General features: G+C 38.1%; 1 protein-coding gene across 1 annotated transcript in view; it reads right to left on the reverse strand.

The window, feature by feature from the left end:
• Positions 1-7,741: 7,741 nt before the first annotated feature.
• Positions 7,742-26,313, reverse strand: part of Rab10 (RAS oncogene family member Rab10) — an 82,129-nt gene continuing 63,557 nt past the window's right edge. The window contains exons 4-5 of the mRNA XM_067142080.2: positions 20,258-20,347; positions 7,742-8,416 (exon numbers count right to left, since the gene is read on the reverse strand). Coding sequence (XP_066998181.1) covers positions 8,231-8,416; positions 20,258-20,347 — 276 coding nt within the window. The 3' untranslated portion in view covers positions 7,742-8,230. The remainder of the gene's footprint in view (positions 8,417-20,257; positions 20,348-26,313) is intronic.

Consider the following 26,313-nt stretch of genomic DNA (forward strand, 5'->3'; position numbering starts at 1 on the left):
ACCCTACTTACAAATTAGCAATAAGAATCTGAAGCCTTCATGATTATTCATTTCATAATGTAAGCCTCGCTTGAAATAACTCCATAAAGACACAGAAGGAAATCTTACAAGCACAGTGTAGGTTGGGCAAGACTTAAAAGTGATAAACAAAAAATGTTGGAACTATATTGCAGCAATTAACACCACAGCAACAGAGTGGGATTCTTCAAGCCAACTCCGGTGAAAAGACTATATATGGATCATTGTTTCTTTAATAACAGTTTCCCAACGAATAATCGTAAACATTACATTTATTAAGAATACCATTCTAGCTATGGAAAATTTGTATCTCAAGTGTTTAATGTAACAAACATTCAAAGTGATCAATGGGAAGATCATAGATACAACCACCCTAGTCTGCTGCATCTCCTCAACTACAGTATATACAGGGGTTGAAGCAAAAGTCATGACAACTTTTATTTTTCCCCTCACATTTGCACGGTGCAACCATACAATGGTCATGTCCTGGAAAGCATGACCCTCAAAGTACATGAGCACAACACTCGATGGGGGTATGTTAGACAGGTACAAAGCACAGGGCAATGAGACTGCAGCAGTGAGTCAGACTCCATGCATAATGGATGTGACAACACAACTTCACTGCTGGGGGTGGGAAGTATTGGAACACCCACCATATTCACTGGACCAGTCTCCATGCGATTTTGACCTCATCCCCGAAGTGAAAGAACCACTGCATGGGAGATAGTTTGGGACACGAGAGGACATTGCCAACGCTGTGAAACACGAGACTGCAAAATTCACACCTGGTGAGGAGAATGGTATCAAACATCTACCGCATCATTTGCAATGTGTTGTGGGCAATCTACCGGACTACTCTGAGGATTTAACATAAAGGTTACTGTATTTCCTGAGAATAAACATTATGTAGCACAAGGATTTCATGGCTGACAATTTCCTTGCTAGATATATATATTTTACAATTTCCTTTATGTTGCACAGACACAGGTCTTGTGGCAATAATGGGATAGGAAAGAGCTTTGCTTTATATCCTACACCTGGTAAACCTACTCTGCATTATTCAAACATTCCACTGCTCCTTATGCTCCCCACTCCCATCTGTGTATTTCCATTTGTCTAGTACATTCCACATTCATGAGGAAAAAAGTTGTTGCCATGAATTATGCCCTAAATCTTGTATACTGCATCAGTTTATATGAGGCGAATGTGGAGAGATCCTTTGGTTCTGGAATTACAACCTTACAAATATTTTAATTGATTAATAATAACAAATTTTTTTTTGCTAGTTGCTTTACGTCGCACAGACACAGATACGTCTTATGGCGATGATGGGGCAGGAAAGGGCTAGGAGTGGGGGAAGCGGCCGTGGCCTTAATTAAGGTCCCAGCATTTGCCTGGTGTGAAAATGGAAAACCAAGGAAAACCATTTTCAGGGCTGCCAACAGTGGGGTTTGAACCTATTATCTCCCGAATACCGGATACTGGCCGCACTTAAGCGACTGCAGCTATTGAGCTCAGTGAAGAAACATTTTGACACAGCAGAATTGGAAGCATGGATGCATCTGAGTATCATAGGAGTTTGTGGGAAGTAATACCAACATATAATAAATCCACTGCTGTCAGAAAGTAAGGAGTGGTAGGGATAAAACTAGATTCTGTTTGAAATCGGATACACCTGGACAATTTATGATGTAAGGGTAATAATTCATTACAGGGAGGGGGGTGGGGGTGGAGAGAGGAGAGTATTGGTTACTTCATGGGACTCTGTAAGAACACAATACTTGGAAAAGTACATTATTTTTTTTTTTAAGGTCTTCAGGTAAAGATGCTGATTATTTCAAAGAATTAAAAACAATATTAATACAGAAGGCAATCTGTATCCATCAACTGTACTACACATCACTTACCAACAATTTCTAGAAGACAGAATACTGCAAAATCTGAGATTCTATTGGATTTGGCTTTAGTAACAACATCGCCCTTTAGTATACCTCTCAGCCTCCCCACTTAGCTCAGCTTTAATGCTTCTTTGCGACCATCCCGTAGGGACCACTTTGGTCACTGTAGCACAAGCAGCATACAGTAGAGCTGTGCTGGAGGCACATTAAGAACAAGAAGAAAGAGGGTGTAAATAATGTGTTGAGCGTCGTTTCTTTATGTAGTTTACTGAGATTGGGTTGAGTTGTGACATTAGAGGAAGTATGGAAGATTCATTTCATCATAAGAATGTACAGTATGTAACAGCAGTAATTTATTGAAAGAAGTAATTACAAGACATGCTTAAAGCTCCTGCATAGTTCGAGTTTCAAATAACCTCTTCATCTGATTTCCTACTTCACGGAATGCTATCGTGACATATTTGCTTTAATTAGTTATGGCTTATGATCATGCCATAGGCTACATTAACTTGGCATGTTAATGTGTTATTACAGGTTTCAATCTATCAATAGCAATGGTGTATTGCTATGTGCCTTGCTGCACAAGCCAGAATAGTAATCCGAGGGGAGTATCATTTCACCAATTTTCCAATCAAAGTGATCTCGGAGAACAGCTTAAAGCAATATCAAAAGCAGACTTTTGACACAATTAAAATTCTAGATCTTCTGTGGCAGCTAGCCTTCATTTTCAAGAGTTCAAATATCAACCTGGATTAAAAATGACGAAACTGCAGGATGCTGCTGTTCCGTATGTTTTCCCTTTTTATCCATCTTTCCAACAGATCAAACCAGAGTGTAGACCTATTATAAAACATTCGGTCAATGCCAAAGGTAAGAAATGGAAACATGAATCCACTGAGCCAAGCTGTGATGAAAACACATCCCAGAAATTATGACTGTCATCCTTTTGTTGATATCCAGTGCAACATTTAAGTTTAGATGAGAAACGGCTTAAAATAGAAAAAAATAAATTGTGACATACTGTGGAGAGCATGGGCTAAATTTTCACATCTTGAAAATAAACTCAAAAAAATAGAACTATTCAGGAGTTGGAGTCATAACAATAATTATCCTAAAGCCTCATCACGAATAATTATAAGCAAAATTATCACAAAAGTAATTTATTCTATTATCACCACCTATTCAATACAAGCTTATAGTCGGTTTCAACATGGATAATCTTGAGAATTGTCTCTTGCAATATTAATAATAAGGAGTGATTAAAAAGTTTCCGTTTAAGGGCGTTGCTGCAGTGGACGTGCAACGTAGTGTGACTCCGATGCAGGTATATAAGCACGGACAAGTATGCAGAGGGATTAGTGTGGCAATCGCATCATGCCAAGGTGGGTGCGTTAAATGCGGCCACATGAACTATGGTGATATTACCAAATGTGTCCAAACAGGACCAACGTGCTGTTATTCTGTTCTTGGCAGCTGAAGGACAAATACTGGTGGACATCCATCGGAGAATGAAGACTGCATATGGGGCAGCATGTCTGTCAAAAACCTCCGCTGTGGAATGGTGCACCAGGTTCTGCGCAGATCGTGTTTCAACACAAGACACCGGCCGATCTGGAAGGCCAGTTATCATACAATGCTAAACCAAAAAACATGCACAATAACATATCACCTCTGCACTTCCACCATAGCTATTTCTTATACTGCTGCTTCTGAAGCGAATTTCAAAGTTAAATTCGTCAGAATATTCTTTTCCTGAACTCATATTCTAATAACAATAATAATAATAATAATAATAATAATAATAATAATAATAATAATAATATAATAATGTTATTTGCTTTACGTCCCACTAACTACTTTTACGGTCTTCGGAGACGCCGAGGTGCCAGAATTTTGTCCCGCAGGAGTTCTTTTATATGCCAGTAAATCTACCGACACGGGGCTGTCGTATTTGAGCACCTTCAAATACCACCGGACTGAGCCAGGATCAAACCTGCCAGTTGGGGCTAGAAGGCCAGCGCCTTAACCGTCTGAGCCACTCAGCCCGGCAGTTATCATACAGAAGGTATGTCAATTAAAGCAGGAGACACCCGAGCACCCGCCCTACAGTCCTGATCTATCCCCATGCGATTATCATGAATTCGGTTCCCTCAAAAAGGCCTTGAATGGTCGAGGCTTCCGGTCGGATGGAGGATGTGCAGCAGGCGCTTTTGACTTCTTCACGCAGTAGGACACTGCATTTTACCACATGGGGATCTTCAACCTGGTGCATCCCTGGTGCATCAGTGGGATGAGTGCCTCAATGCTTACGGCGATTTTGCCTGATTGGCATCCCAATTCATGACTGTACGGCCATCAAATGGAAACTTTTTTATCTCCCCTCATAAAACAGCTGAGCAAGATACCTCAAATGCCAAGTTTTCACTCCTTCTTGAGCAAATAGCGAATTTTGAGAAATGTTCCCCCAGATGGACAGAATTCCACGGTGAAACACAGTATAGTGTAGGGATGCGTATCACCCAAGGGTTACAGGTATGCTAGGAAAAATATATTCAAGTTGCCTTCTAAGAGCACAATGTCCAGATATTTGGGTGATACTTCATGCGACACACGAGTAATGAACCTTGTGAAAGAAATTAACCCTAGAATCTGAAAGTTTGAATGAGGCTGAAAGAATATGTTCCTCCATAGTGGATGAAACGGCAATAAAATAATTGCAATTTGACATAAAGCTAGATACATTTTTTGGTCACCAAACCACATCTGTTCCAGATAATACTATATCCAAAATTAAGAATGTCGAGAATGTGAGCAAATCTGAAATTCTCATCAATAATTAGGTTTGTTTTATGATACCGAGGTTATGCACTAAGAACAGAATGCCAGCTGCGTACTTCTTTTCCAAATTAATCTCAGGCAAGGAACTTTATAATCTCTCACTGTCTGTAATCAGAGAGATTGAGGCTTGTAGATTTCTTATAGTATGTCTAGTTTCCAATAATCGTAAGAACATTTATATGATTAGAAGACTTTCCAACAGCAAGATTTTGAAGCCACAAATTACTCCCCCAAATGACCCGAACCGATCCTCATTTCTTGCATTTCACCAATGTCACATTTTAAAGAACGTAAGAAACACATTTTTGGAGAAGACCATGTTTGATGGAGAGGACACAGTAAGTGGCTATCATGTGAAAAATTTATACAAATTATAAGCAAATCATGTGATAAAACCTATTCGCTTTCTGACTCAAAAACATGCAAGCCAAACAACATAGAAAAAATGAATGTGAAAAGAGCGAGGGGCATTTTCTACACCAGTAATAACAGCTCTGGAATATCTGCAAAAACATTCTGGACATTAAAAGGTCCACTCATTCCAAGACTGTACAGTGACCATACACTTAATGAAAATGATTCAGAAATGATTAGTTATCCATGATGTTAGCAGTTACAATGCTAAGTTTTGCCCTGACAAGGTCCACTTTTTCAACACAAGTGATGACAGGCTTCACTGGCTGGAGAGTGAATTCCTGGCATATTTTGAGGGTGTAAGTAAAGGTACAACATTTTATCATCAAGTCAGAGAGCTTTTATGGGATGACAAAGTACCCAAGAGAACGAAATTAACATTATATAAACAGTATTTCATACCAATTGTAACAAACGGACATCGGTTAGAAAAAAAACAAGAGACAGAATTCAAAATATTTAAATCGGAGAAGAGCTAAATATAGAACCGTTAGTACAATACAGAAAGCAAGACTGAAGACCGAGATGGTTTGGACATGTAAAAAGAATGGGAAAGGATCGGGTAGCAGGAAGGGAATTGGAAAGAGAAGTTAAGGGAAAGAGACCAGTTGGAAGACCCAGAAGAAGGTGGATGGATCAGATTTGGAAGGACTTTAGAGAAGCTGGATTGGATGTGGCAGAATTAATGGAGCAGGAAAAGTGGAAGGACAGAAAGGAGTGGAAGAGCTATGTTAACCACACCCGGGCAACTGGAGTGGGACACTGAAGATGATGATGATGATGATGATGATGGAAACATGCCATGAGCAAGGAAGTGGGTTTTCTCAGCAATGAAACTAACGAGGCTACTCGGCTGACTACACATTCTACACTACTCTCCGTCTAATACTTATTGCAATAGGGCTTTCAATTTGTGCTAACCAGAGTATTTAACAGCGATTTCCTAGAAATGTTCTTTAGCATTTTGAGGAGAACTTCAGGCAACAATGATATGCTTGATTCAAGGGCTGTAGTACTTGCCCTCAACACAATTCTGAAGACAGGAATTCCTTTGAAACAATGAAATTAACATACTCATGAGATGAATGTTATTAGCAGTGTCATGTCACCTCAATCAGTGCCATAGAAGTGATCCTTAAAATTTCACAAACAGTGACAGAAATCCTGCAAAATCTTCACAAACACTGTAAATGATTTTGTGTGTGAAGTTGCAACATTTGTTAATACAGGAGCTTGTATGAATTTAACTACCCCAGTTCTCCCTGTTTAGAAGAGTTACGGTTTTAAAGTGTGACACAAATGACAGTTCAAATCATGCTGAGAAGTTAGGTCAGGTAATTTGCAAAACACTTATCCCGACTATCTTAAAAAACATTGGAGATGAAGTAAACGAACGTTTGGAGAGGGTGAAATATCTACGCAGCGAGCCGATTGACAGGAAAACCATTTGAATGCAACAGCTGTGATAACTGCGTGCCGCTCGTTTTGAATACTGCACGCTAGCAGCACTCTGGCAGAGAAAGCAAGTACTTCATGATGTTCGCATTTACTCTTAAAGTGGAGAGGCATTATGAATACTAGAGAGCGATGATAAAGGTAAGCCATCATTAGAGTCTGAAGTCATAGGAGGTTAAAATATCTGCACACTGAATTTAGATTCATGTGTCCATTTTATCTGCTTCACTAATTCTATGATCCTTTTTACAAGCACTGCAAAAGCATTAATTCTCCATTCCACAGAGTGTTACAGCACCCACTGTTATGCCTTCATGAGTACACACTTCCATTTTGAGTATCCATGTTTCCATCACAGATCCCTTCACATAAAAAGCTAATTTCACAATCTGATAAGAACAACCGAGTGGAAATTAGACATCTTGAACACAGTTAAATAATCAGTGGGGGAGAGTTCATACAGTCATCCAAAATATATCCCAATCCCCTAGTTAGCACTAACCTCGTAGCTTCTTTCACTCTCTTAGGGCTGCAGTGAAAGAACTGCCACACTTTATAGGAAATCAAATACTTGTCTTAACAAGAAATTGTACTTCAAAATCACATGAAGATTCCCAGTCCTCAACTATGAATTGAACAAACTATGGAGGATTAATAGGATAAAATATTAGCACTGTTTATTTCTCATACATCGAGAGATTTGTCTTTATTAAGAGAGGTTAAAAAGCCCAGTCTCTCTCTCGGCAACAGTTTCTTTCATTAAACAAAAAGTACAATACAATGTAACAGCATAAGCACAAATTTCATTTAAATAATAACCATCAACTAAAGAGGACTAACAACAAAAAGAATACAATCTTTGTTTCATTATGAACTGGAAGAACACATACGAAGCCATAATTTGCACACAATTAATACACAAGACTGAAAAAGCATGACATCACAGGCTTTCCGGTGTTATCTAAACTCTGGGATTACTCCGAAGTTAGACCACATAGAGAGTTCAGAAATATTTTCTGTAAGTTAATATCACACACACGCGCGCGCGCGCGCGCACACACACACACACACACACACACACACACACACACACACACACACACACACACACAATCAGAGAGGGCCTCTGAATAGAATAATTAATAACGAGGTGCAGGCTTCACAGTTTCTTAGTGGGTCCCAATTTACACAAGTGGTAATAGACTAAAAAAGAATATAAATTCATAAAACTACAGAGGGAATATAAGAGGCTATAAGGACCGGATGAGTGTTAAATAATCCTTGAATTGCTCCTAGAAAGGTACTTAACTACTCAAAGTTGAGTTAACAAAGGCATTCATTTTAAGACAATTAGTAAATAACGATAGGACAACTCTGATAGTGAACGATATGGACTTTCAACTATAATCAACAAACGTTCCAAGTCTGTAATTGCTACCCCAACATCAGTCTCTTCCCAATTATTTGGAGTAAAGGCAGCAATGCTGAGCTGCTGCAATCACATTTCGCTATCACTTGACACAAACATGCAAGCTTTGGCAAGGGCAAACCCCAACGATGCTGGGACCCAGTCCCTCCCACAAGTAGCAGTAGTCCGTATGATGCATTTAACAACACCGATTTTGTCGGTAGTCATTGCGTCTATCCATCACTACTTTGTCCGGGGCCTCTGTTGGATCCTTCCCTGCAGTTTTGTCCAGGATGGCTTCAGCCAATTCGTTGAAAGCACGTTCAATATTGATATTTGCTTTTGCAGATGTCTCCATAAAACGAATCCCATGCTCACGAGCAATCTGCAAGTAGATTCAATATTACAAACCAGAATATACAAACACATTCCAGCCAAAACAATAAATCAGGAACAGCTCAAAAAACAGCAGCATTTCTCAGTTTACTTCTATTATCACCAGTGCTGGAAATAAGAATGCAAAGATAATCTTGTTCAAACGACAATGAAAACTATTCAGATTGTGCAATTTTCATGTCCTATATATACATGCTGCCTTTTAGTGTTCATTACTTAAATTAATATACAAGACAGGATTGTAAAAACAAATTGTTATAGTTTGTACACATGTCAAACAAGAAGCTACAACACTTAAAATGTGTCATGAAAATTCTTTCCCACAAATTAATGGAGCTGAACATCGACTACAAAAATGGAACTTAAACGTGCCAAGACGTATAATACCAGAGGGTCGAGTAGCTGACTTGAGTGATGTGAGCCTGGGCTAAGGTGATTTTTCTTAACTATCTTCAATGTAGTCTTCTCCTCAGGTTTCCTCACATTACCTTCTAGCAAATAAAACATCACTGGCCATCACTTGCAAGTACTTAGGTGTCCTGAGTTATTACATTTGTGTAAGTGCTGGAAAATATAATTTCAAAATGGTAACAGAAGTTCTGGAGCTAGATATAGGGTAAAACTCCTATGTTTGGCTGAAATGAATAAGGTAAAGTCACATTCAGAATGGCTGCTCTAGACAGTAGAATTCAAACCTCAGAACACTACAACACCTGATTTTTTTCTTCACATCCATCTTCTTCTAACACAATGTTCATGGGTTATTGAGCTACTGTTTATAATAAAGTGAAGTCTTGACATACTCTTTATGTTCTATTACTGCTAGCTATTGTTATCATTTTATGAAACAGGGACCCTTTTTAGAGGCAGCCTTATCTCAGGGAGAGGGGATCATACATACGCAAGTCTCAGACCTGCTATGGGTCACACCTTGGGGTAATAAGTGAAGATCTCAACTGCATCGCAGGTGGAGAAGGTGGGCTTCCGTAAGGCAGAGATGGTGGAAGCTGTAACCCATGAGTTGTAGCATCTGTCAACCTCTGGAGGAGCTACAGACTGTGTTCTTCATATTATAAGTGGCTTGAAGAATCACTGTTAGTAGCTCTAATATGCCTTTAGGGCCCGGTTGTATAAAACATTTGATCTGAGTTTAACGAGGAAAAATGGCTGCCAGTCAAGTTGAACTTCGATTTTCCGTTGTATAAACGCTAATCTAAGATCATCTCGTCTCGATCTAAGTTCAGATTTGACTGGCGAATATTCGTCGGTTAATCTCCTTGAACCTAGATCATTATCGTTCATATTAAACATTGAACTAGTCCTGAAGACTTGAGAAGTGTTTCCATGTATCGTATATGCGTAAGAATACCGCGTCTTAATAATATCGAGATGAGTTATAAATATCTTGAATGCTAGTAATTAAATTATATTGCTAAAGATCGCTAGATTTTTTCAGAAGTGAGGTTATGAGAATATCATATAAACAATAGCCTACTGCCATACCAACACGTTGTTGTTACTTAGTTTTATGATACTGCTTCAATAATGAATTATTTTAAATTATGTTTCAAGTTTACAAAACAAAGCAACTAGCAGGGATGTCAGATTATTCCGATTTTTCGTCTGATGAAGAAGAGTTGATTTTACAATGAACTCCTCGCGTCTTTCGGTACAGACGGAATCCGATGATTGAAATGAGTGATCAAATGTTCAAAATGAGATTCCGTTTCTCGAAAGATGTTGAGGAACGACTGGAACTGACGTTAAGGGACATACTACAAAAACCTACTCAAAGAAATTATCCCCTGTCACCCATGTGTATGTTTTATGCTACAAGAAGTTTTCAATTGGTTGTTGGAGATTTCTTTAAATTGACAAGTCAACGGCTTTCTCGTTCAACTTTGATGTCACCATATCGGTTCTTTTAATTTCTATTATATGTTTGTAGCTCGATAGTACAATATCCACCAGATCGTCCTTTTATTTCGGTGTGAAATTCGCAGAACGCTCCTTTGAATTTCCTTCCATGTTTACTTCGCGAGATTTCAATATTTCTTCTTCTTCTTCTTCTCCTGCTTCGACAGTCACGGCAGTTTCGTATTTCATTTGTTTACAGTCACGGCCAGGTCAATCCCGGCATTTATGTATTATCCAAAGGGCCGAGCTATTTCGTATTTCATTTGTTTTGCGGTGTTGCCACGTCCACTTTTTTGAACTCCGATTACATTTGAACTACACATGTGTAAACCGAGTTCAGTTTTATACAACGCGATGAAGTCGTAACCTCAGTTCATTTTCAGAACTAAGTTCTTAATTGATCTCCAGTCAGATGTCTTTATACAACCGGGCCTAGGAGTGCTAACCCCATCGTAATAATAGCTTATACAATAAAACTTGCTCAAGGTGGAATCTCAAGGGACCACAATTTTTTCTCAATTAGACAAGTTTCTGCATTACACAAAGCATTGTCTTTTTGCCATTACTCAGCACTTACCTGTCTCAGCACGATGCTTAGCTATCCAGATTGATGTACATAGTACTGTAGTACATTGATTTGTTTTAATTATTATTAGTGCTTTACTATTACACACAGTATGTGCATCATTCTGACACTATTACAACACTATTTCACAACACTGGATATACGCTCCTTAAACTTATTTCCATCACAACACTCTATATAGTACTTCACAACACTAAGCTTTCTACCATGGATCAAACAAAGAAACTTCTTTCGTCTTCTTTCAAATCATGTCTTTCTGAGTGCAGCCCTGAGCTGACCCTATTAGGTCAAGAACCCTGGAAGAGTTTGATGAAATGTCTAGTTGCCTTAAGTCACAAAAGCACTATGGGCCTGTTCCTGGATTCGAATCTTGATCTGATCATCTTCTTGCTTGTCTCCTTCTGTCTGCACCTTTTTCTCAGCCTTCCTCACGCTAGAAGGACTGTAGCTGATGCAAAATTTTGTAATGTGTCGTAAGTTTTCAAACTTCGAATTAAGTTCCTTGATTCTCAAGAAACGTTTCTTGCTTGACACAGGTCGGATATTGCCGATATGTTTTCAAGCGCTTCACTCGTTCCATCATCCGTATCACTCAGTACCTGTTTATTTTAGAAAGCAGATTATCGGCCTTTAACTCACAGAAATTCCTGAAGTGCCCTGGTGAAGAAATAGAAAGGCGGGTGCTCTGAGGGCAGGGATGTCCAAATACGTGCTTCAGTTTGTCCATTCAATGACGATCATACCAGCAGCAGCAATGCACAAATATTGTATATAGGACATCAGTTCGTAATATTTTCTGCATTGTAGAAGCAGATTTTTTAAAATTATTCCGTTATTCGTTTCCGTGTTGAGGAGATTTGGCATTATACAAAAGTAAAAGCATTATAACACCGTAAGCTAAGAAAAACTTCCGTAGTGGACAAGTTTCCGCTTTATTCAGGTTCTGCTTTGAGCAAGTTTTACTGTACTTACATTGGTACAACCAAGCCAGCCTGGCTCCGCACAGTTTATGAGGTGCTGGGGGAACTGAAAAGTGGGTGACCAGTAATCAACACCATGAAAATGTGCAATATCAATGTGACGACCCTGACGGGGAAAGTTGAAGCCAAATGATTTTATAGAGAAAGAGGATGTAGCAATGTAAAGTGGAAAGGAAGGAAGAAGGAGAATAATGATGGTACACGTATTATATTTGAGCAATGGGCAAGGAGTGGGATTGATAATGAAGGAACATTTGAAGAGTATGTGGAAATGACGGATTGCATATGCAACAGAATACAGTAAAACCTCAATGCATAGTTTTTCAAGGGGGAGGGGCAAAATGACAGATGCCGGAAAACAATAAATGCGGCTAACATAAAAAGTAGGGGGAAAGCAAAATAATAAAATACGCGTATAGTATTTGGACATTTTTCATTATATAAATTTCATAACAACAACAAATGTCCTGTGGAGAGGTCTGGTGTAGGTCTTTCGAGTTGATGAGTGACAGGCAACCTGCATGTCTATGAAAATGTGATCAATTCTAATGCTGAAGACGGTACACACGTAGAGCCCCGAACTGTTGAAATTAACGAAGGGAAGTTAAAATGCCCGACCCAATGGAGATCCCTGGATCAAAGGCCAGCATGTGCTAACAATTTAGCCATGCACCTGGACATGTTCATACCATACATAACGGCATCAAAATATTACGACCATGATAAACACGATGAAAATAAAAAAGTAACTTTTACGCTGTTTTGTTTCAATTTTCTTTACATTTTGTGATAACTGAAACCTTTGTCAGTTCTCTTATTGCATATTAAAGATATACATGGATATTACAGCGATAACCTGCATTTTCGTAAAGATTCGTAGACCCTTCGTGGATAATAGGTTAGAAATACATTGGACGATGTCACAGCGGTAAGAAATCCAACACGGCGAGTCTCTGACGGTGTCACAACAGGCCATACGAGGCTGGCAACTTAGGAACTAGTTACAAGACCAGTCTAGTGAAAAGACTATTGGTCTGGCTTGGCTTGTAACAAGACAACAAAGTGGTCAACAGGCCTCTAGCATCCCACACACTCCACAAGGTATGACGCGATTAATCACCCTGTGACTAATTAAAAAGTACCTGGCGCACGCAGCGACTATTTTAAACTGTGCGATTTTCTCATTTCTAATGAAGGCGGCAGCCCTAGCCAATCAATAGCAACGCAGAAAATGGCGACAAATCTGAGTTTTACAGTGGCTCCGTTTTAATTCCTGTAAATAAGAATACTTATAGCGGTCATTTAGTGGGTCAAGGAGAAGCATTGGCGCCAAAAGGCTAGTATAGTGTAGTTGTGTGTGAATAATCTGCGCACGACACTCACGCCTACAAGATCCTAACAACTCTGAATCACTCGTACATTCTCCTGTAACAGGTTCCTGCTATTCTATGCTAGAGTATTGAGTTGTCGCTCTAAACTTAAAAAAAATTACATATATCTTTCTTACGAATGATTGATTGATCAATGCAGAAAAATGTTGCCTAGGACAAATTTTTTGACAATCGATGTGATACAATGATAGTTCAACGAACGATAGATGCGGGGAAATTTACCACTGGTTTATATGGAACATTTTTGGGACCAAATAAATTGAACGATTATTACGAGAAAACGACAGTTCCGGGAATGATGCATCAAGGTGTAACCTCGGTTACATTTTTGGGCCCTCTCCATTAACATTTTTAGATGTGGCAAACCCACCGTGGAAATCTGTGTTAGTGGGAATTTATTTCCAATTTGTCTTCTACTATTATTTTCTTGACTTGCTGTCACATTTTTAATTGTAATATCCACTTCGCCTTTGAGATCTAAGCTTCTATTCCTCAAATACTTCGTTGTGTATCTCTTCAACTTTCAGATCAAAAATTAGATGTATGGCTTTTCAGGCTTTTGCTCTATTAACCAGCGTTTTGTCTTAGGTCTGACACTAGACTCATTAGAGTGGGATGTGTCAGACCCTACCCACTGACGCTGGGGTGTATGCAGGTGAACTTATCAGAAGCCTATTTAAGAGGCACAGTCTGATAACTGCATATGGGAGATAAAATGCTGGTGAATAGAGCAAAAGCCTGAAAAGCCATACATCTAATTTTTTATATGCTCTATTGGTGGAAAAATATCTAATTCCCTCCATGGGAACTTAGAATTTCCATTCTCTTCAACTTGGCACGAGAAGCGGTAATTTGTTCCTGCTTTGGGATGCTCTCTGCGGCAGCAGGTCTAACCTCGTTGGCGATGTGCCTGACGAATGAGTGCGCGGCTTCATGCCTTGGGCTGGCCATGACTGTTTGTAAGCTTGTGTCGGCCATGACTCCCTGTTCTGGCACGATAGGAGAAGGTGGTGTTGCGAGACCTGGCCTGGATCATGGATCCAGGATGAATGCACTAATTTGAGGGTGTTACCACCCTCGGAAGTCTTTTTTTTTTCACCGTCCTCGAATTCTCTTGTGATTTGGTGTGAACAGTTTTGAGTGTCTTCTAATAAGCCACACCTATGGTGGGTATGTTGTAATACGTTTTAACATATTTCTACGAGCTTCAACAGAACAGTAAGTCTACCTCATGCATTTTAATTTTGGATTTTTTCTTCGTGGACAGTGAATAATGCTTTAAAGGAAACAACCACTTCTCTTGGTCTTTCGTGCGTTTAACAACCATGTGAGTTTCTGCAAGTGGTTTAAAATTTTGATTAGATCCCATTCTCAATATCAACTTTTTGTTCCCCTTTTAATTTAATTTAACTTGTAATTCTTGAATTTTGGGATCTACTAGTAAGCTCCTATTATTGTGTTTTGTTTCGGGATAGGTCCTTGCCTTTTTCTTTTAGTGTATGTACATTACCGTAGCGATGGTGGTGTTGACTGCCATTGTTGATTGACCTGGTTGGTGTAATTGATTTTCCTGTAAAGGATTTGGAATCTTGGAGGAGTATTTTCATGTTGATTTCCCCCTACAAGTTATTTTTGTGCATTTTCTTTCCTCATTCATGTTAACATTCTTTCCCTTTAGCGTGGTTATTGTAATCGATGTAAATTCGATCTTGTAGGTGATGAATTATGATTTGCTTACGAAAGCTCCCTGGAAGGAACCCAATACTAATGAAGTGTAACAAAATTAAAAGAAGAAATCTTATCATTCAACTAGGTTATTCAAACTGAACAAGAAAAAGCATTAAGTTGTTAAAGTTTTCAAGATTTATTCCTAACTTGCTGTAGTTATAATGATTTTAGATTTCCTTTTGTTTGGGTAGGCCAGCCGCGATTAAAATTAATTTAATTTTCCTAACCTGTTAATTTAATTCTGACCATAAAATTTTTATTTTTTACTCATACGAAGACAATATTTCTATTTTATGATCTTAATTTAAACTTGTCTTCAGAATTAAAATTCTTTATCTTTCTTTGAAAAAGGGTGTTTATTTTCTTTTGTTAACTCTATTCAACAATCTTACCATTCCAGTATATGAATGGATCCATGGGTAATTAGTGACACCCTGACCTGCTTAAGGTAGGTCCCACACCTGTATTCTTTTTAATGTTGTGTTTTTGGGGCTATTTTTGGCTCCCTAGGTGTTTTAACTTGTGCTGGCTCATTGATGGTACCAGGCCAGTGCAAAGGTTCAACTGTAATCAAAGTTCAAAAAAGAATGTAAAATAGAATGGACTTTTTACTGTACAATAATAATTACCCCAGACCGGAAAAAAATAAAATATTGAGGAATTCCTGGAGAAAATTAAAATGTGGGTGCAAGAACCAGACAGCTCCAGTTTTCTAAGTTTCCAAAATGGGCAAAGAACACTTTTAAGGTACATAATGGTTTCTGAAACACGAATTTTAGTTCAAACATTACCAATACCTTCCTCTACTGTGACGGCCAGATACTGCTACCATGTGACTGTGGTAGCAAAGACCAGAAGAAAACTGAAAATATTTGTTGTTGACTTCGTCTCCTTAAAGTATTGGTTAACTGGTTGCTGTCTCAACATTCTCACACCGTACTGTAGCACCGAGGTTCAAGGCCTTCAAAGACGGACAACAAAATGTGACAGACTTGCTGCAGCCTGGTCATCTTGCAGGAAGTGATGAAGATGTGCAGAATGTGAACGCGTTAGTGCTGGCTGATCGGAACACGACAATTTTTTGAATTGGCCAACGATACAAACATAAGAAATGGCTGCGATATGATGCAGCTCGTTCGCACTTGGAGCGCTATGAACGAGCACATGAGGCCTTCTTACGGCAGATGATCATTACTGACGAGACCTGGGCCAGAGCTTATGAACCACAGCTGAAACTTCAAACAAGTGGCATCATCACGGGTCACCGCAAAAAGTAACGGTTCGGCCGACTGGAACCAATGTGAAGGCCATGCTGATCAATGCCTACAACTGGGATGTTATCATAAAGCATACCGTTCCCCAACACACACCATTAATGCGGAGTATTACTGTGCATTTTTGCTAATGAACCTGAAAGCAGCTCTAAGAAGAAAACGAGGACACTTCCTGACTAACCCACCCATCATTCTGCGTGAAAATGCAAGGCCGTAAGCACCAGGAGCTGTGACCGAGTTGTTCAATCACTAAGGCTGGGAAATGCTTAACCACCCCCCCTTATTCTCGAGATCACAGCCCCCGAGACTACGATCTCATCCCTAAAATGAAAGCAGCACTTCGAGGTGTCCGCTTCCGCACAGTGGATGACATTCTCCAGGCCACCGACCACTCAGTCTGTGACCTCCAGAGATCAGGCGCTCTCAACGGCATCCGACGACTTCCACATTGCTGGGAACGAGTGCTTCACAATGGTGGTGATTACTTCGAAGGCCTGTAAAATGACTAATGTTGTAAGTATGCTATGAATCTAAATAAAAAAGTAGTTGCTACAATCAAAAAATGAACCAATGTATTTTGACTCGCTGAATGCAAATCCACCATCAGAATTGGCCCAACATGGCTCAGTTTTGCATTAAATTTTTTTTAAATGTCAAAATCTATGGAAAACCTACCTTTTTCTCTCTGCACATGGGGTTTATCTTGAATAACCCACATTCTATCCGCATAAGAAAAATAGGAAGGTAGCGTATGTTCATTTTGTCATTTCGCTGAATCCAAACTAGACACTAAAATATTTTAAAACAAACCACCCTTCAGAAAACTCACAAATTGTGTCTGTTCCAGTCTTCTGCTATTTTAACATGTGCCATTCCACTACTCTAGCAATTAAGCTCAATCGAATTAAGACGGACACGATTACTAGTAATGAAGTTAAACACAATGAACATAAGATATCAAGGAATTGAGAGTAACGCAAAGTTGGAATGAATAAAATCGGGGTGGCAGTGACCAAGACAAAATTGATATTGAAATTGTTAAAGACGACACTGTTTTTTTAAAAAAAAAGGAAGCCTAACTCAAGTACATGGACGTATTCTGAAAAAGTAGTAAAATCGCGTCAAACTCTCAGAAACAGTGAAGGAAATAAGAAAGAAAAGCTGTTTATAGGACATATATAAGCCTACAGCACAAGAAGGTATTATAAGATTTAACAAATACGCATAAAGTAATAAAATACACCACACAAACTGATTCGCAGCGGCAAACAACGACAAGGCCATGATTTAAGAAATAATATTCACTACACCGCACTAAAGACGATAAACAACTATTAAAGCCATTCTTTACTATAACAAATTGAAATATCTGCAGACATATTGGAGATCTAATAGAAACATTGCTATTATACCAAGTTATATTAAGCGGAACCAAATTATATAACCCATGTTAGAAGGCTTTGAAACTGTTATGTCACAGCTGATCTCATCACTGTATTCTTTATTCTCACTCGAGTTTTTGAAGGAAACCACAGCTTACTAAGAAGACAGAGTCGACTATCTGGATGATTCCAAACTGGACCGACATGGCTGAGATGACCCCTAGCCCACGATGACACCAACGATGCTGGCCAAGCAGAATGACCAGAATCCCGAGCTGTAGAGGATGACCAAATGATATCATTCTGGAAAGGGACGGAAAAGGATAAGTTTTGCTAAGAGAGGTTAGCCAATAATATAATTTAATCATGTGTATAGATAAATAATAACAAGGTTAGGATGTCTGTAGTTAAAGCCCACATTGATAGATTTGTTTAGAGTGTTCAGAATGACTTAAATTACATTATATTCTCACGAGTGATTATTTATGCCAATGATATAAGGGAATAGGTAGTCTTCACCAAATATAAGACAAACCCAAGTTAGGAAATGTAATGAAGTGTTGATAGTGTTCTAATGAAAACAAAGAATCCCATTTAGCCATGTTATACTGTACCATATGTGAAATATTAATAAGGATAATTTTAGGATCTTCGATACGCAATGCCAAAGGATATTACAATGTGTAGAGGTTATATGTTACCGTAATAAATTAGGATATGCATTAAATATGGAGAAAATGGCAGACTGAAAACATGGTTACGTTATTTGATAGGATATTGCTCGAATACTGGGAGTAAATGGAAATAAGGTTTTTTTGAGCGTCAGATGATATATATATATATATATAGTTGAAATATATGAAGGAATATGAAAGGATATCAGGTAAAATGATGACTAGATATGAGATATAAATTATTTATTTGAAGAGTAAGGAAAGTTATATTGACACACAGGAGGATCATATATGTTTATTATACAGTAGCAGTATATTGTCTGAGAATCCATATCCTACAGTAGATTAATGGTGATGTGGTTATACATACATATGGAATGTCATTGTAGATCGAGATCATCATAAAGGAATTCTTATAAGAATAATTGGCTATGCAATTGGATATTTTAGCTTAATATTACAATTTTTCCCAAATAATGATGGCATAATGGAGATTAACATGGATAATTACTATCATATTGTGTGATAAATATAATTGAGAGTAGATACTATATAGTGTTTTCAAAAAAGATTTTCCCTAGGCAAGATACAAAAACTCTCACATTAGGTCATTTATTAATATATTTGGTCACATTTGAGAATCTTATCATCCTGTTTGACACACCCAATGATTATTTACATTAAAATGAATTTATATTAAGTATGATGATGGTTAACATAGTAATTTTAACTTGAATAGAAGCAAATTTATGCTGTCGAATGAGAAACTTATCTTTTCCAGGAGCTTATATTGAAATGCTACGAAATAAAATATCAATCCTGTGTTAATAAAATGTGTCCTAAGCAAAGTTAATGAAAACTAGTATAAAATAAGGAAACATGTTGTGATTTAGGTGATTCTTGAACAACAAACGATATGATAATGTACAGAATGATCCTTCAGACGGATACAACCAACAATTTCCCATGTCAAGATGCAATTTTTATATATATATATATATATATATAAAATGGATATTTTATTGGATATAATTAATAATACATTTCAACCGTGATATATTATAAAAATAGTGAAAGATAGGAGAGGCAAGAAGCCAAATAGCACAACTGATGTCGATTATATGAGCACCGATGATTATTACTTATGAGAAGAATGAATATTAATCAAACTTTAAACTTACTTCTCACATTTTACCTTTCTCATCAACTTAATTCTTACTTTCTTGAATAAATGACATTAAGGTTAATATGATGTGTTATTGATGTTTTCCATAGTAACAAAGATCAACCTAGATTTAAGCTGTAAAATTATCTATTTTCTTGCAATTTCCCCTGGGGCAATGATTAATGACTGACAGATGAAATGAAATGATAGTGAAGAGTTTTGCTGGAATGAAAGATGACAGGGAAAACCGGAGTACCCAGAGAAAAACCTGTCCCGCCTCTGTTTTATCCAGCGCAAATCTCACATGGAGTGACCGGGATTTGAACAACGGTATCCAGTGGTGAGAAGCTGACGCGCTGCCGCCTGAGCCACGGAGGCTCATTTTCCCGGAGTATAATCATAATAACTTTTTAAAAAGTCATATTATGGGCCTGAGAAATATTTGGCCACCAATCTTATGAATGTGCGGGAGTCGAAATGCTGAGTTCTGAGATTTCAAGCAAGCATTTTCTTCTTAGAAACAGCCCTGAACATGACATAGAAATGAACAAATACATGAAAATATGTGGACAGCAGTTTTCTAGTATGAGTAAGAGGAGAAAGGGAACTACACAAACATCCGTATCATTATTTGAAATAGATGTGTACTATAACAGCAAGCATGTTTTGGGTATGCAACATATTTATATACTTACTATTTTAAAGAAGCTCTGTAACTAGCTAAAACACTCACCGCTTCCCCTCGCTCCTTGCTCACCACCCTCTTGTCTTCCATATCATTTTTGTTCCCAAGAATCATCTTTTCCACGTCTTCATTTGCATGCTATAAACACAAAGACATCCAAATTATACATTTGTTTAATTATCAATTTATGCCTGTCTATTCACAAATAAGGGCAATTAATAGTTTAAGTAACACAAATGAACACAGCATCCAACAGATTTCTTCAAAATGATACTAGAAAGTTGTTAACCACCATATTTATGCAAAAGTTCACTGCAGCATTACGCTTAATCAGAAACATGCATTATCGTGTCTACGAGACTCAAATGCTTATACAATATACCGCTGTGTACTTTATGTCCCTGCATTTCTATTAACCTTACAAGATGCCGGAATGCCACAATTTTGCCCTGAAAAAAGTATATATTTAATGTGCCAGGAAATTTGGTCCAGGTTTCTTGCATTTAAGCACTATTAAATATCAACCAACCCTGTCAGGATTAATGCAAGCAAGCTCACAGTTCTACAAGAAAATCAACTGCACGAGTGTAGATATAGGATGTCCAGTTTTAAGAGGAAAACGAACCACAAGGACGCAGCTTTTGGTTTAACCCCCCCCCCATATGCACTGGTTGGGGTTAGGACCATGGCTGCCTTGTTGGAAATCACTGATGTATTTTAACACCTCAGTACATTCTTATTCTTCCTGGTATTTGCCTGTTTGACAGAGGTAGGCATTTTGTGAGGATTTAGTCCTCTTTTATGGTTGGCTGCCTTTTCTAATGTCAACCCTATGAGGGAGGATGTAATCATTACTGGTTGTTTATGTGATGGTTTATAGAGGGAAGTGTTTTATGAAGACTAACACAAATACCCAGCTCCCAAGCTACAGGAATTAACCAGACGTGGTTCAAATTCCTGGTCCCGCCAGGAATAGGACCCAGGCCCCTGTGAACCAAAAGTAATTATGACTACAACTCAGCCAAGGAGCCAGACCAACGTTTCTCTACACACAAAAACATGGTGATATTGTACAACTTATACCCTTTGGAGATCCAAGAGCTGCTAATTGTTTAATGCTGTCTTACAGCAAATTTCGATTTTTTTCCCCCTTCATATCAGACCAAAAATTTAACTTCACATACTACAGCATTATAGAAAATTCTGAATATTTTGCAATATAGAGGAGGTCACAAAAGCAAGACGAGCTGAGTGATACTGCTACTTTTCTCTAATATCAGAGGACATGCTTCTTATCCCAGTGCTTAGGAGAGTTTTAATACATTAGTTCCTGGTGACGTATTTTGCAATAGCATACAGTGGTCTACATTGTCCTAAAGTTAGCAGCAGGTACTTTAAACCCTTTGGTATCTGGCATATAATTACTCCATTGATAAGGCTACGAGCTCCATCTATCCCACCGAATCTGACAGTATGTCTTTGTGTGAATAGTTTGTGCATTCAAACAGTGAATTAACTCTGAGAATGGCAGTGTTTAACAGACAACCAAAGTAAGTAAACTGTAGCAAAACTGAAGTAGTAATGATGGACTCATGTTTATAGCGTAGCTTAGGAATAACACCATTTGCCTGCCCGAGAAAATGAATAATCCTGGATGCAACAACGGGTCACTCAGACCAACTACATTACAAGTGTTGGGTTTTTGCAACACCGAGCACAAATTATATTGAAAAAAATTTTACTTCACAGCATGTCTCCTGATGTACATCAGAAACATTAAATGTTCTTCTAGTAGCCTTTAACATATTCTTAAAATTCTATATATTTTCTCATACTTTAGTGTACTTTTTGAATTTTTCCTTCTCATTTTCACCTCATGTAAGAGCCTGTCTGTGCATGAGCCTGACATTAATGGAGGAGGATAAGCCTTGGGATATGTTACATGCCAACTGCATGGATGTATTCATAGATCCACTGGAGGAACAATAAATATCCTAAGTGGACAGCAGCTACAGTGTGAAGCCAAAGCCATCCACTTTAGTTTCTATGAGGGTACAGTACTTGAGGGAGAAACTGTAGAAAAATATTCTGAGGAAGTTGAACTTCCTGACCAAGACAACTCTCATGGTAGTAGCGAACAGGATCCTCAAATAAGTGGTTTCAGTGCTACAGTGTTGAATATTACATTGTTTGGGAACAGGAAACATGTTATAAAGTGAAGAAATGGCAATATCCTGGAAAAATGTGATATTAAGAAAAAGCTAGAGAACAGAAACAAGTACGTCTTTCATGACCCTAATGCATTAAGCAGGCCATTATCTCCTTTAGAAGTAATTCAGCTACTTTACAGTGACGAGTTTACTTCAGATATTGTGAAACAAAGTGTCATATATACTGTTCATAAGGGACGTCTATGTTCCATTGTTCTACAGTGAGCCCTTATTGAAGTGCTCCTTTAATTAATCAGTCATCTATTCGAACGTATAAAGAAGATTTTATTTTATTAAGTACTAGTAACTAGCAGGGAACTCTACATTCAGCAGCCCATGTCGCAATTTCTGCAGGGACCTTGGAGCTCAGGTTTATTTGCTCGCCAGCTTAGTTTAGGAGGAGGAATTTCGACATGACATACACAAAGCAGGGCAAGGAAACAATAGAACTCCAATGGCCAGACCAACGGGCAACATTTCGGAAGCCCGGCAAGAGGTTACAGGAGCTGGAAATATATGTTTGAAGTAAGCATCACGAGGGCGATGTGCTGGAGCAATGATATGATAGTGTCACCGTCAATTTGGCTAGGCATTGGTCTATGTAAGTGATGGCCCCAATCAAGGATACAACGGTGTTTTAGAGAACGAATTGATAAAAGCGATGAGCGCGTGGGCTAGCTACCCTATTATTTAGCGAGATTCTGTGTAGGTAACATCGAGAGAAGTATTATTTACGCAAGTGTGGGTCAGAACCTACGTTTCTTGATCGTGTGGGGACTTGAACTTTGGTTTAAGATGCTCAGTCTGCATTTCAATTATTGAAGATGTTAAACTTTTGAGAATAGCTTTTATTTTTCGATTTCCAGGGAGAGAACAGTTCCATTTAATCATTTCGAATGCATAGTAGCCTCCCTGTGTAAATAGTTTCCCGAGGGCTTAAATTTTACAAATTCCAGTCTTGCATATACATGGGAAATATCTGACCTAGTTATGGTGAGATGAGAGGAGTTGTTCCACTAGGCTGAATGAGAACTGGTTTCACGGTCAGTGGAAATTACCCTGGCCGTAGTACTCTAGTAACCGGCAGGTTAATCTTGACCTAGTTTCTACATCGTGAACGAGGGGATATTTTAGATGACATCCAGAAGCAGAAGCAGCGACGGAAAATACGACATCACTTTTCTACGGCAGGATGGAGACCAAAGGACCAATCCAAGTCCTTTCTGAAGGCATCATTATTGATATGGCTGGCTAAAACATGATGGGGGCCGATGAGTACACGACGAGTACAGAATTTTCAATGTGATTATGTGAGTGTGAACTTGTTTTGATGTTGCAAAAGGGGATAAGTTAGTTTTGATATTTAATTTCAGTAAATTTAGCTTTTGTTCGGTAGGACTACATCCTATTAAAGTAAATGCTAGAAAGCCTGTTAATGTAAATATAATTGTAACTTAAATGTGGACCGTTTGCATAAGGTCACAGCTTGCTTTCTTTCCATTTTATGCAGATTTTTAACTGAGTGGTTAGCGTCATTTCTTTTATGAGTCAGTTTCTTATTTTTGCGTCATTTATTTTGATTTGTTCTGCTTTGATGTTTGAGATGCAGTGTACGTCTCTGGGCTTAAATGTAAATAAAAATTTAAATTAAAGTCAGGAAGGACTAGATTAAAGTATTAAGGGGAATTCAAAGTGTACGGAAACATGCCGTCACGTTTTCTGGGATTTATTGCAAGATGTGTGAATGAGAATGTGTGAGACGGAGTCTGGATCCACAAATATTGGTAGCGTCATCTTCACGACTATTTTGAATATCAAGAAGAGTGTAAATTAGTGTTTGATTCAAGAGTTCCTTGACCTAGTTTCGTATTTCAAGTTCTGAATAATTAGAATCAATTTTCTGTGAATTTATTTTTATTATTATCATTAATGCGAGTTCCTTGAGTTGTAAAGTGGAGACATTTCAGTAACCTTCCGAAGTTTGGACATGATCGATTGCCTATGTGGCAATTTCCTAGTTTCAGATTATGATATTACAGAGTTGGCCACTGTATTATTCAAGTTTAACTTTACCAGCACAAGTGCTTTGATTTGTGACCAGCGCAGTCTTGTTTCTTTTCATGCGAGCGAATATTAAGATGACGTCATTTCATGTACTTATTCAGTTTTGGCAACTTTAGGACAAGTGATATGGCTTAGTGTGATTTTGAGTAAGAGGACGCGTTCTTCATTTGAAAGGCCAGCATCTTAGTGTTTTTGTAACTTGCCTCGGGTAGATTGTTGAGCAGCATGTATAAAGGGTTGGACCCTGTGTTTTTTTGATGATTGCTGCATTATTTTGGGAGACTGAATCTTTGCTTTGAGTCATTCCGCCGTGTGTCTGCGAGGGCGATATGTGCGTCTACCGAGGAAAGTTTATTTTAGCGGCCTATACTTCGTGATGATATTTTTGGTTTTTGTCTATGTCACTACGTGTTGCAGTAGGCAAGATTTTTATATTGCGACATTTAGTTTGGATTTTCTTTTGTGATATAACCACGCTGAGGAATATTTTTGTGACATCTAATCTATTTCAGGAACCAACGTTGAATTATGCGTTGAAAGTTAAAGACTACTGTTATTTTTATGAATTTGTGTCATGTAATTTATTTCAGGAATCTACATTGAATAAGATGTGTTGCCTAAGGTGTGAAATTATGTTTCCTTATATTTTTCATCGAGGCTTTGAGTGAATGAGAGTTGCATGAATGCCACATGCTTTCTTGGTGAGCCCTGGAAAATATGACATGTTTTTGTCTCTTTGATTGCGTATATTTGCAACTTATGTGATTTTATTTTGTATGGTTCCGATTTACAAGGTTTGTTGTACTCATGAGATTGCTCATGATTCGAGGTGTATATATTTTGTGCGTAGGATGTTTTACCACTCAGCGTGTTATATTTTGTACAGTTAGATCATTTTTGTCTCCCCTACTGCAATGTTAAGTGTGCAAGAAAGGGGAACATACTCGTCTACAGTTAAAAGCGTTATCAAAACGTAAAGCCAGGAGCGTGGTGCGAGCACGCAAGCCCAAGGTGTAAAATTAATAAAACTTCAAGATTTGATTTGATATGTTCAAAATATGATTTGATATGTTAAGTATGTGTGTCAGCATACATTGTATATTTGTAATATAATTTTTGATTCTCAAGATGGACTTCATCAAGCTGAAAGAAAAATTCTAAGTCATGTAAAAATTTGGATCATTTGATACTTTTTGCTGTTTTTTAAAATTATTTTCCTTGTTTATTTAAAAAAACAGATTTTCCTCCAAAACTGACATCATGCTTTGCCTTGCTTTATTTGTAGCTTTAGTTGACCTCACAGTGTCCATATTAGTTAAATGTTCCCCATCAAATCCAGGATGGATGTAATTTTAGGGCAATTTTTTTTTCATCATAGTTCGAACTGAGCACCCCTGGGAGTGGATGACTAGTATGGGGCAAATTACCTTAATGGTAGAAACGGGGACATATATGTCTCCTGATATATATCATAAACATAAAATTTTATTCTAGTAACCTTTAACATATTCTTAAAATTCTATATATTTTCTCATACTTCAGTGTACTTTTTGAATATTTCCTTCTCATTTTCACCTCATGTAAGAGCCTGTCTGTGCATGAGCCTGACATTAATGGAGGAGGATAAGCCTTGGGATATGTTACATGCCAACTGCGTGGATGTATTCATGGATCCACTGGAGGAACAATAAATATCGTAAGTGGACAGCAGCTAAGGTGTGATGCCAAAGCCGTCCACTGTAATACCTATGAGGGTACAGTACTTGAGGGAGAAACTGTAGAAAAATATTCTGAGGAAGTTAAACTTCCAGACCAAGACAATTCTCATGG

This window comes from Anabrus simplex, chromosome 2 (assembly GCF_040414725.1).
Source record: "Anabrus simplex isolate iqAnaSimp1 chromosome 2, ASM4041472v1, whole genome shotgun sequence".
NCBI classification, from domain to species: Eukaryota; Metazoa; Arthropoda; class Insecta; order Orthoptera; family Tettigoniidae; genus Anabrus; species Anabrus simplex.